This window comes from Branchiostoma lanceolatum, chromosome 3 (genome assembly GCF_035083965.1).
Source record: "Branchiostoma lanceolatum isolate klBraLanc5 chromosome 3, klBraLanc5.hap2, whole genome shotgun sequence".
Lineage (NCBI taxonomy): Eukaryota > Metazoa > Chordata > Leptocardii > Amphioxiformes > Branchiostomatidae > Branchiostoma > Branchiostoma lanceolatum.
Genome location: NC_089724.1, coordinates 2861980 through 2873769, shown reverse-complemented (window position 1 = coordinate 2873769; position 11790 = coordinate 2861980). Strand labels below are relative to the sequence as shown.

The following is an 11790-nucleotide window of genomic DNA, read 5'->3' as shown; positions in this document are numbered from 1 at the left end:
CATACAGACTCACACAGGGGAGAAACCCTACCGGTGTGAGGCCGTGCAGCAGGCAGTTCAGTCAGCTGGGTGATCTGTAGAAACACATGAAGACTCACATCGGAGAAAAAACTCTACAGGTGTGAGGAGTGCGACAGGCAGACCACAGGGACTAATTAACGGGGGCCGCCCGAACCTCGCACGCGCCCGAACATCGCACGGATTTTTTACTGATCTTATTTTGCATAAGTACGCCGTGTTTGTGTCCAATGACTATGCTGATAATGAAGGTAAATAACCCAAGTTCATGCACATAATTGTCATTTACATTCAAAACATATGTGTACATATTCATTTCTTGTTTTGTCGAAAAGTAGTATTTTGACAATAATGATGGCAACGCTGAGTAGAGGGTCACTGCGTAGCTAGACGGCCCGGCACCTAAATATACGACCTGTGCCAAGCAGATACATAAGTCACACAGCTATCATACACATAAGAAAAATAATTTCACAAAACACTAAAAATTTGGGTCTTTAAGTGTTTGTTGAGAAGAAAACCGACCAAAGAAAAACTACGTAAACATTGCTGTCGTCTGACGACGTTGTTTTCCCGCCATTTTTTGGGACCGCGATGGTGGCGGGACGATTCAACGCACAGCTTTGTTACGCTCTAACATGTGATTGGTACCGTCTATGAAAAGGAAACTGAATACAGAGATGGCGAAGATGTTTCCCAATAAGTAGACGGAGTATTGTTGATGTAAGCGGTGTCGTTTTTTCGTTATGATTTCGTAAGTCGGGCCGCATTCAATACGTACGTCGGGCCGCGTAGTAGCCTACTAGTATTTCCCGTGGGAACATGAGCTGGGATGCGCTAGATATAGCCCTTCTCACATGACGTTAGAAGTGCACACAGTCAAAATTTTCCGGTCAAAAGAAAGCTAGAATATAGCAGACTTCAAGCCTTATTTACATTTCCCTAACTTCATCACCAACTTCCGAAGAGAGCAAAATTACCAATGCGTACTAAGTTAGGCACACTATCTGGCGTAGCACTAAATCAGAAGGTACATTCGTGAAAATGTCTCACAGCGTCTTCCGCATGTAACGCGGAGCATGAAGGGCCCATGAACAGTATGAATACATTTCTTGTCCAAGTATGGTCTTTAGATGAATGTGTTCAAAATCCATTCATTAAAACCTGACCACTCTCTGGCAACCAGCAATGGAGCGCCGTGAGTTCCAGCGCGTAAAAAAACGTCCGATGGTTGGGCACCCCCCGTTACACCTCACGAATAGTAATTTACCGGCAACGACCAGCTGTAGTACGATGTCCTTGGTACGATAAACTGTGAATTAAAAGACTTGAAATAGCTCGCTACGCCTCACAGAAAAATGCATGCAGACCACCAGTATTGAATCCTTGGTTGTATTTAGAGGAAACGACGGCGTAAAAAGATAATTAAGTGACCTAATCCCCAAGCAGATGTAAGCAGGATCCGACTACTAGTATTCAAAGTGTTATTGCAACATTTATCGACAGTTGCTCTTTTCTTGTCCGACATTTTCTAACGGTTCGCTTTCTTCTACCGTGAAAAAAAATCAAGATTGGAAAAGAGAATTGAGCTGGATCCTTACATCTGCCTGGAGTTTATACAAGAATAACTGAAGTGAAAGAGTAGAAAATTTGCTGTATTCCTTCTACTAGTATATCTACAAAGTCTCTTTCCTCTTTAAACACATGCAGACAAATAAACAAAGGTTTACCTTTCCAAATCACATAGTGTTTTTGAATCATATTTGTTATAATTTTGAATTACTTTGAATAAAAGAATATCTAAGTGACTTTATTTCTAGATTTTAAAAAAAAATTGAAAACTTGAATTTATATACAATAAGATTTGATAGTTTGGACTGCAAAAAAACTTTATTTAGAATAATTTCTAAACATCAAATATATCATTCTCGTTACTTTTAGAAATATTTACAATAAGAAATGGCAAGGAAATGGTAATCAATAGTAGAATGGTGATCGTCCCCATAGAAATGAGTGCTAATCCGGCCCTTCTGTCTGCTTCTGTATCGTTATAAGGTAATTATCATTATAATGTGCTTGCAATAATTGACCTCCATATGGGGTCGCGACACTTTTGTTGACAGCCCGGTTCTCCGCGGAACCCCCCGCGTGGGTAATGGTTCGTCCCGAGTCCAAGAAGCCAAAATGGCCGCTTCAGTCTGAAAGTATCTGCGTGTTTTCCCGTTACTTATCCTTACCAGACCACGCTAACAACGATGCCGAAGAAGAGAAAGAGAGCGGCCGCGGAAAGAGGGGAAGGCAACCGACGAGAGGGAGCCTCCAAAGAAGGGTGTGTTCGCCATTTTGTCGTCCTTTCTGCCCACAGCTGTATCGAATTTATGAGCGTGCGAATCAAAGAATCACGGCTATTATGAATAATGCGGAGACTTTGACAGATCCAGACACCGAGATCTTCGCACCTTGTCTTCTTTATTATTAGGCTTATGAGTTGGGCTTCGTGGGTATTATGTGCCGTTTTGCGATTATATATTAGTTCTGATTGCACTCGGTTTCTTATATATTAGCCAACATCACGTATGATAATTTGCGGCATCATATATCGTTTCGTAAAAATTATCAACAACAACACCACCCTTGTGTATGTGTATTCCTGTCTGTTCCGGCGTATAATCTCCGGCAGATTATACTTACTTTTATATGCGGAGCTTGGGAATGAAATCAGTCACGGTGCTCATGATATGTTGATATAAACGCAAAAGGTTGATCATAACAAACAAGGTACAAGCTTTCCAGCGATATAACAAAAATCATATATGCTAATCATTACAAAACTACGGACATTATAAACAAATTATCAAGGGAAATTTTAGCGCTCTTCTTTTTACTTTTAGACCTACTCACATAATTAACTAAGCCGTGGCACTCAACACATGAAATGTACGATTATAACAAAACTGGATATCATAGTAAGAGGGCACTGAAAAGCTCTACAATGATGTAAGATAGTATACAGTTGCATTTAACATAGTATTGGCGAAGATATGATAAACTGAAACCAAAATCAAGTTCCCGCACAGTCCAATTGAATATCCGTTCAGATTGCACTGTACATCATGATGTTAGCTACAGCAGTACGTCCTCTGGGAATCCCAAAACTTACTCTCCAAGCAGAGGTTGGTGGGTAAGATTGTGACTGTTTTATCATATGCCCACGGGGCATAATATGGTAAAACGGTCACAATCTTCCCCACCAACCTCTGCTTGGAGAGTACCCAAAACTGATGTGAGTGTGTGAATAAAAACTTAACTAGAGTTAAGTATTTTTTTGCTATATATATATACTTCAGGTTTGCTATATTACGATATGCGAATTTGTATTGGATTTTTCTTTTTATTTGAGTTGAATGTGTGAAAATTGTGTGCAGATTCGTTAGAAATAGAGAGAACGCTAGTGACCCAAAAAAACACCCCTCCCAATGAAATGGTATGGCTACCCTGCAACGTCACAAAATCAAGATGGCCACCATCACACTGACGGAACCAACAAAGGTTTTGCTACACAAACCTGTAAAAAGATAGTTCCCTTCAATATGAAATCCATGTGTTTTGTACCCTGTCCACCCCTGTAGTGAGAGTGAGCCGACCCTTCACGAGGAGATGACCACAGAGTACCTGTCTCTTCTGGAGTCCATGAACAGTACCGGCCAATCAGAGTCTGGGGCAGCCGAGGACAACAACTCAGGTATACAATCAACGATCAAGTACAGTAGAATTCAATTATTTGCATAACTGATTTGTCAGTGTATTTTATGCAATATCAAGGAGTACACCAAAAAAGCAATTACTCAAACAACTGGATATGATTTTGGAAACGGTCAGACGTTTCAAGTAGCATCCACTACTTTTCCCAGGGTAATAAGTAGCTGATGGTTTGGTGACTGATTGTCACCTTCCTCAAGGCAGTCCTGACTGGTTCACACTGCAGTTAGGTGTCGCTACTGGTGTGTGAAGAATGTTCAACTTATGAACTGTGATGAGGGTCGAGATGTAAACTCAAGTAGTCACGTCAGTCACCTAAATTTCTTCACACTCCAGCAGCGACACCTAGCTGCAGTACTAATGTGAACCAGTCAGTATTGCCCTGAGGAAGTTGACAGATGTCAGGGTTCTCCCCAGAAATTTAGAGTATACCGGAGGAGGGTGCGAAGCACCGGAGGCGACGCGCCTTGGCGCGTGCTGGGGGGGTGGCCCGGAGGGGGGGGTGCCCCCCCCCTCCGGAGGAGGAAGCTTTAGCATTTGGGCTGTTTCAAGTACAATTGGAGGCCATTTCCTGCAACTTCAGGTTTACTTTTTACCTACAATCACAAACAAAAGAGGCAGGAAAAATCTTCAAGCCAACACTATTTTGAAAACACATACACTTTTATTACATATCTTTCTGACATCATCTTGCTGGCTTTTGCTTAATCTTCATCATCTGCTCTTGGGAAAGAAGATGCAATCAGGTATGCAAAGGACACTACATTCGGCCCTGTCACATATACAGAAAAATGCAAATAACCCTCATTTAGGATATAAACTGACAAAATTTCTGAATTAAAAAAAAAAATTGGGCATAGGTTCCCCGCTATGACCCCTTACCGGGGGCCAACGGTGCCTTCAAATTCAACAAGAGAAATAGTATACACAACTCCAAGTCATGTATTTTCTACTTGGAACTTGAGGCAAATCACAATGGAAAACATTTGGAAAAACCTTCTCATCAAGTTACATGTATTGATAAATAACGTTAATTTTTTTAAACTTAAAATAACACATCAAAAACTATAAAAAAAGAAGACAACAGAAGCCTGTGCATTTTCTTATATAGACTGTTATGATTTTTTAAAGCATTTCACACACCGAAATCCCAACATACACTCAAAAAGTTTCCTGCAAAACCTCTAGGTCCAAGTGCTTGAATTGGCCCCTTTCAGTCTGAGAAAATGGAACGTTCCACTACAGCATATTCCAAGCCGCAGATTCAAAGAAAATATTGACCTCAAAAACCACATCTGAATAAAAGAAAATAAACATGATCCTTTGAACTTTCAAATAAATATTAAATCCTTCTATCATGCAGTTTTCTAAAAGATTTATACTTTTTTTCATGCTTATGACATCAAATTTTAAAGCCCGTAATCTGTAGTGAAATGTGAGGCTATTTTCTGTCTAGCCTTATAGTAAACAGAAAAAACAAAATGGCGGCCCGGATGAGAGCCTCGTGCATTGTAGCAGGCCATGGAATCCAAAGCCTGCGCGGAAACGAGGCTCCGCGCAGGGGTTTCGCAATGGATGGCGGGTACCCGGAAGTGGTGCGCGCGGTATATTCAAAATCGCGGAGCCTTTCGGTAGCGGAAAACGACACTTGATGTCGGAATCCGAAGTCTTGTGCGTTACTACTGGGAGGATACTACTTTGGATGTTATTGAATAGCCCCTTTTGGTAAATAGAAATGATCTTTCATTAACACAGAATGATATACTATAGGTTTGAGAGCTTTCATGCTATAGAAATCAATCCATGAACCTTCTCTACTACAAAATAATAGATCTTACTTCAAAGGACTTTTCCATAACAAAATCTAATTCAAAGTGCAGAAATTTTTTTTAGGTCTGCTCCAAAATTAGCAAAATAAGGGGGAGAAATGATGTTTGTCTGTATGGTAAACCTTTGCTGAAATTAAGACCACCTTCACTGCTAATAATTCTAATAATAAAGAAATTAATTAACATCTTGAATTTGCTATACAGTATAACAAAGTTTCAGTTACAATGTAACTTTTTGTTGAACCTTAACATCTCTCATGTTTGATCCTCTTTCCCTTCATGTAAAACAAAATGTACAAAAATACAAGTCAAGACACCAAAACAACAGCACTACAGGCCAAATTGTCATGATATATTATTGGATTCTTTTATTAGTGACATTATAGAAATGTAACACTATACATGTATTCAGCACAATCATTGTACATGTATTAACAAATCTTTAAAGCATTGTTGTTACTGTTGCCTCACCATAGTCGGGGCATGATTAGATGCAAAACAGATACAGACTTTTGTGTTTGTTAATCTATAATATAATAGGAAAAACACCTGATAGTATTGCCATAAGCCAGCCGTTTCTTACTGCACATGGTTGGCACAAATTCAGACAAAACACTCCAGCAATATCATAAAAAAGTACCTACAGCTATTGGCTGATATCATGTATCCTAGTATTCATGTTGTAAAATTGGCACATAATTCATATATTACTCCATGAAACAGCATTCTATTACAGGTAAATGCTTATACTTTGAATTCTTGATGCCATAGATAAAACTTGTGCTGGGGCATGTCATAGACAAAATTTACAAACTGAAAATGTCAATGATTTTCAAATAGATAACTTTTAATTACACTCGGCAACTGCTTTATAGTAGTTACAAGTTTTTTTCAATGGTTATAAGTCATTGTTTTCCATTAAAGTTAAACATATCAGCAACTAGTCAACTACAGAAACCCCACAAAGTTCTAAATGTAACAGTCACAAAAGGTCTTTTTTTATATGCACAACTGTAAAAGGGGAAATATTTGCGGGGATTTGATTCCACTGTTAGGAGAAATGTTCGCTTTGATTTTAAGTTCCCAGTTGAAACTGCCATACAGGGTTTTACTATAAAATGGTGAATATTCTATGTGGTTTTAAGTCGGCGTTGAAGAGGTCAATGTGAAAAACATGAACATAAAACCACTGAAAACATTACCCATTTACAGTACTAGTATACATATGTTTTCATATAGATACATTGTACATGGGACAACTTTACATCTTAACGTTAGAAATAATATTGTCAAAATCACAAAATGAATTATCAACATGTTTATGTTGTATTACTATTGTAGCATTCAACTCCTTTGTAAAGAGGGTACATCATCATATCCCACAACTTGAGAAGAGCTAAGAAGTCTTGAGTTCAAGTTGCTTCCACAGCAGACACCATCTGAAAAAGAAGAATATATTTCACATTACAAAGCTTATGGACAATTAGCATTTAATGATCATTCTCCTTACTTCGACTTATAAAGCTATTTGATATGATATATTGGTGTGGGTACTAGTATATTGGTCAATTTCATTCAAACCAAGAAACTACCTGAACATGATCATTGAAGATGATGATGATAATCTAAACCTTTTCCTCAGAAAAAACAAAACAAAACAAAGCAAATCATTGCTGTCCTATCATACCAAGCACTCACTATAACACATGATCTTTGGATACTTTGTATCCAATACTAATAGTCACCTTAAACCACTTAAATTTGTCAGACACAGAGTACATCTATGTGTGAGGGGGGAGGGGGCGGGATAATTGCTTGGCAGTTTTCAGATGACAATCTGAAAGTGGATCATATACAGACAGCTGTCATAAAATCAGCATGTCATCTGCAATATTTACTTCACTGGTTGAAAATCTTTGCTCGCTTATAGAAAAGGTTAAGCAGCTAACAAGCATAGCTTCTACACTAAAGTCAATACTAGTGTGCTACACACAGCAAATATGGCATAACAAGTCTATATTTCATCATGAAAGACAGCACTGAGTTCTTGAAAGTCCCGATTGTAGTGAAGATACAAATACTAATGACCTACGTGTATAATACTTTTGGGGAAATCATACAAATTGCATATTATTTCCTGTTGGGGTATATTGAAACAGACACACTTGTGAATCTGTTTATCAATATGGCTGACCAACTTACATACATATTTACAGCAGTCTATATCTCTTGATCAAATGCATCTCTAGTATTTGCTTCTTGATTATCCCATATATGATAAGAAATACTAATAACTTATATTGTTTTGGGAAAATCAAGCAATTGAATACTTGCCTAGGGGATATTGAAGTTACCACATATATGATAATATAGCCAACCATATTGACATGTACTTTCAAAGTCTTTATTTTCCAATCCAAAGCATGGATTGACTTGACATTCCTACATAAGTTGGAGGGATATACATACTAATGATTCCTACTACTTCTTCAAACATCAGACATGTTTTCCTATTTCCGTCTATTTCTTTAATATGAGTGGGTGTCAACAACTTCAGAGGTGAAACCAATGTCAACTTCAAAACTGTATATTTCATCATCAAAAGTATAGATTGACTTCATATCCCTACATATGTTGGAGGGATATATGTTCTAATGATTCAAAGAGATTTTTCAGAAATTAGACATGTTTTTCTATTTCCGTCTACTTTTTGAATGTGGCTAGGTGTGAACAACACAACACCTCAAAAGTAGGTCAACTTCCAAAGTGTATATTTCATAATCAAAATCATGGATTGAGTTGATATCCACATAGAAGTTGGCAGGTTATATCTACTAATGAATCTTACTACTTGTTTGAAAATCAGACATGTTTTTCTATTTCCGTCTATTTTTTGAATAGGGGTAGGTGTCAACAACTATAGAGGTCAAACAAAGGTCAACTTCAAAACTGTATATTTCTTCATCCAAACGATGGATCGACTTGACATTCCTAGATAAGTTGAAGGGATATACCTACTGATGATTCTTACTACTTTTTAAGAAATCAGACCAGTTTTTCTATTTCCGTCTATTTTTTGAATGGGGCTAGGTGTGAACAACACAACACCTCAAAAGTGGGTCAACTTCCAAAGTGTATATTTCATAATCAAAATCACGGATTGACTTCATAGTCCCATATAAGTTGGCGTGTTATATCTACTAATGAATCTTACTATTTTTTGTGAAATCAGACATGTTTTTCTATTTCCGTCTATTTTTTGAATAGGGGTGGGTATTAAGAATATGACAGGTCAAACAAAGGTCAACTTTCCCAGTGAATATTTCATAATCAAAAGTATGGATGGACTTCATATTCCATCATAAGTTGGAGGGATATAGGTACTAATCATCTATGCTAGTTTGGTAAGATTGACATTAGTTGATCACATTCCTGGGAGATGTTGAAATGATCACACTTGAGCCAAGGGGGGAGGGGGGCTGGTGGACACAATGTAAACTTGTCAGGTCAATTTCTCAAGATCGGCTTGGCTGATTGACTTCAAATTTTCTGTGTAAGTAGGGTCTATGTAGGTGTGACAGAGGGTTCAATTCAAATGTAGCTATGTATTATCGTAATCGTTTAGGACTCTGTTTAACACCTCCAAAGGGCAAAATATGTAGTATCTGCAGATAGAAAACACGGAAGAAGAACAGCAGGCACTTGACGAAGAACATCTGTCATGTCAAGTGGAACACCAATATATCCCCTGCCCATACGCACCTTCCATGAATCTGCACACTGCTGAATAAACGCACAGTCCCCGGGGTTCTGCACCACGTCATTGGCTCAAAATCCGACCGCCGCCATTTTGGTGCGTCAAGCCTATGTATCCCGTCGTGCTCTCGTGACCACTCCCGTGTAATGCTTATCTCTATGATTGTAGCAGCGATTTCCTGAAGAATATCAGCGATTCGCCGGGTTTAGGACTTAATAACCAACACCAAAAGCGAAATAACACCATTTTCGGTATTTTTATGGTTTATATTGCTAAAATGAAGCCGCCATTTTTCGACTGGATGGCCGATTTTGTTTTTAAAAAATGCCATGTGCTCTGAGAGTAGAGTAGAGTGCTGTCAACAAACAAAGTTCTGCCTTTTTTAAATCGGTTTTGGGACTAAAAAATACTCAACCGAATGTGAAGCAAACCCCACACGATGTTTTAAAATGTAGTTGTGCTACAATGAACCAGGCATTTTTCTGCTGCTTGCCGTTTTTTGAGGAATATTGCAGAGACCATGACGCACTGGCGGTAAGCTGATTTTCACAAACGTGTAGCTCCAAATAAACTTATTTCTGACCCGTTGGCTGTGATTCATGAAGTAAATACAGACAATTAGCGTTGTTTGCATGAAAATAGGATTTAGGGTCGGATGCTGAACCAATAATGAGATTCTTTTGTCACCGGCGTTGTAGCGAAATGGTCCATTGTTTTTCGAGTATCCGATCCATTCACAAGTTTTTACAGACAATGCCGACGGAAAAAGTGACGCCGCTCGGCCCAGAATTCTACGTACTCGTATTTTCATGATTTTTTTGCCAAATTATCCTGGAAAATATGGAAGAAACACCCTAGATTTGAAAATGAGTATACCGGCGCAGAGCTAGGAGTATACCGGCGGCGCGCCGTTGTTCCGTTGTCTGGGGAGAACCCTGGATGTTCACCTAAACGTCGGCTTGGTTGGGTGCAAAGTACTTTGTTCACCAGTGATGTACCAACCTGACGTTGTGATAAAACTGTGCACTTGCCCCTAGTAGTATTTCCAACCCACCCTCCTCAGCAGGCCTGACTCGCTTGGTACATTACCTCCTGCAACGTCACCACCAAAACAGCTTTCAGCCAATCAGAGGCTTTGCACAAGCTCATCTTGTGCAAAACCACAAAGGTCGCCGGGAAGCTATCAGCCAATCAGGTTACGTCTTACATCGCTACTTTGGGTTCAGAACAAAATAACTGCTGTATGTGCCAGATAAGGCTTGCTCATTAATCATTCATGAGCAACTGTCAGTAACGTCGCCAGAAGCCAGAATACCGGCTTTGAATAGCAGGGCCGATGCGGGAGGTAACGTACCGAGCGAGTCGGGCCTTCTGAGGAGTAGGGGTGGATACCGGTTCGCTGGACCTGATTCGGACCTTTATAACATCCAAGAACCGAGTCCAAAAAAACTGAAAACCAAAAACCTGAGTCCAAAAAAACCTGGACAAAGTACAATTTATTTTTCTAATTTGTTGGATAAAAAGTGTTTTGAGTCGCCCCTCTGACAAAAAAAGTCATTTAGAATAAGTGCAACATTCAAATATCAAACACTGGTTTATGATGAAAGTCTTCTCACCAAGAAACTTTTATAGTCGTGCGTGTCAGTATCAATTCTCTATGCTTAATATTGGTCTAATAAAACAAAACATTAACTAGACAGTATCAGGTCCAGGTTCAGGTCCGGACCAGAACCTGGATCTCTGGACCTAAACTTGGACTTGGACCTTATTAAGCCGAACCGGTATCCACCCCTACTGAGGAGGATGCTCCAGCCCTGAAGAGGCTCATGTTTGTTTATGTGTTGCTAGGAGAGGAGAAAACGGAAGAAGAAGAAGAGAACAGCTCTGACCAGGACGACAAGAAGGGCAGCAGGAAGAGACCAGGGAAAGGTCAGTCATTTTCTGTCGAAGAAAGCAATTCTTCCTGGCAGGCTTTTAGCCAGGTATGGGTCCATGCGTCTTTTGGACGCATGATACTGAAATAAGAAGGAAATTTGGACGCCCTCTTTTTCAGCTGGACGCACAGAGGACCCTCTGTTTCCCTGGTAATTACGGACGCATGTTACTGTGTTACAGTGTTACTGCTATTTTTTTAGTCCTTCCAGACACTGGGACAGCATGAAAACTGATTGACATGCAAAGCTACCAGGAAATTAGAGCCCATTGGGAGACAGAGAGGGAACCAGCCGTTTTCAGTGCTTAAAATGGTCTGCTAAAAGTATGATAAAACTAGAAGAACACACCTAATTATAACCCCCGGCATCCAGCCATTAAAACCCTTTCTATAAAAAAGACTTGCACTTCAGTCCACGGGCTCTCCCATTCATGTGCAAGCACGTCCAACCCCCATATGAGAGAGAGGGAGAGAGAGATCTGTCTTTTTATATA

The 11790-nt window shown here is 39.4% G+C and overlaps 1 protein-coding gene and 2 long non-coding RNA genes across 8 annotated transcripts in view; 2 read left to right on the top strand and 1 right to left on the bottom strand.

Annotated features, from left to right (window-relative positions):
• Positions 1-2150: 2150 nt before the first annotated feature.
• LOC136429714 (glutamine and serine-rich protein 1-like) overlaps positions 2151-11790 on the top strand; it is a 46171-nt gene continuing 36531 nt past the window's right edge. For 5 of the 6 annotated variants that reach the window (XM_066419657.1, XM_066419653.1, XM_066419656.1 and 2 more), the window contains exons 1-3: positions 2151-2347; positions 3648-3760; positions 11212-11292. In XM_066419657.1, the coding sequence (XP_066275754.1) occupies positions 2274-2347; positions 3648-3760; positions 11212-11292 (268 nt within the window). In that variant the 5' untranslated portion in view covers positions 2151-2273. The remainder of the gene's footprint in view (positions 2348-3647; positions 3761-11211; positions 11293-11790) is intronic. The other variant, XM_066419654.1, reaches the window with a different exon arrangement.
• On the top strand, positions 4184-9951 carry LOC136429721 (uncharacterized). Its single transcript, XR_010754799.1, has 2 exons — positions 4184-5295; positions 9535-9951. It is a non-coding gene; the product is annotated as an uncharacterized lncRNA (long non-coding RNA).
• LOC136429720 (uncharacterized) lies at positions 6433-9521 on the bottom strand. The gene is made up of 2 exons (XR_010754798.1): positions 9369-9521; positions 6433-7045 (listed from the first exon to the last, which is right to left on the bottom strand). It is a non-coding gene; the product is annotated as an uncharacterized lncRNA (long non-coding RNA).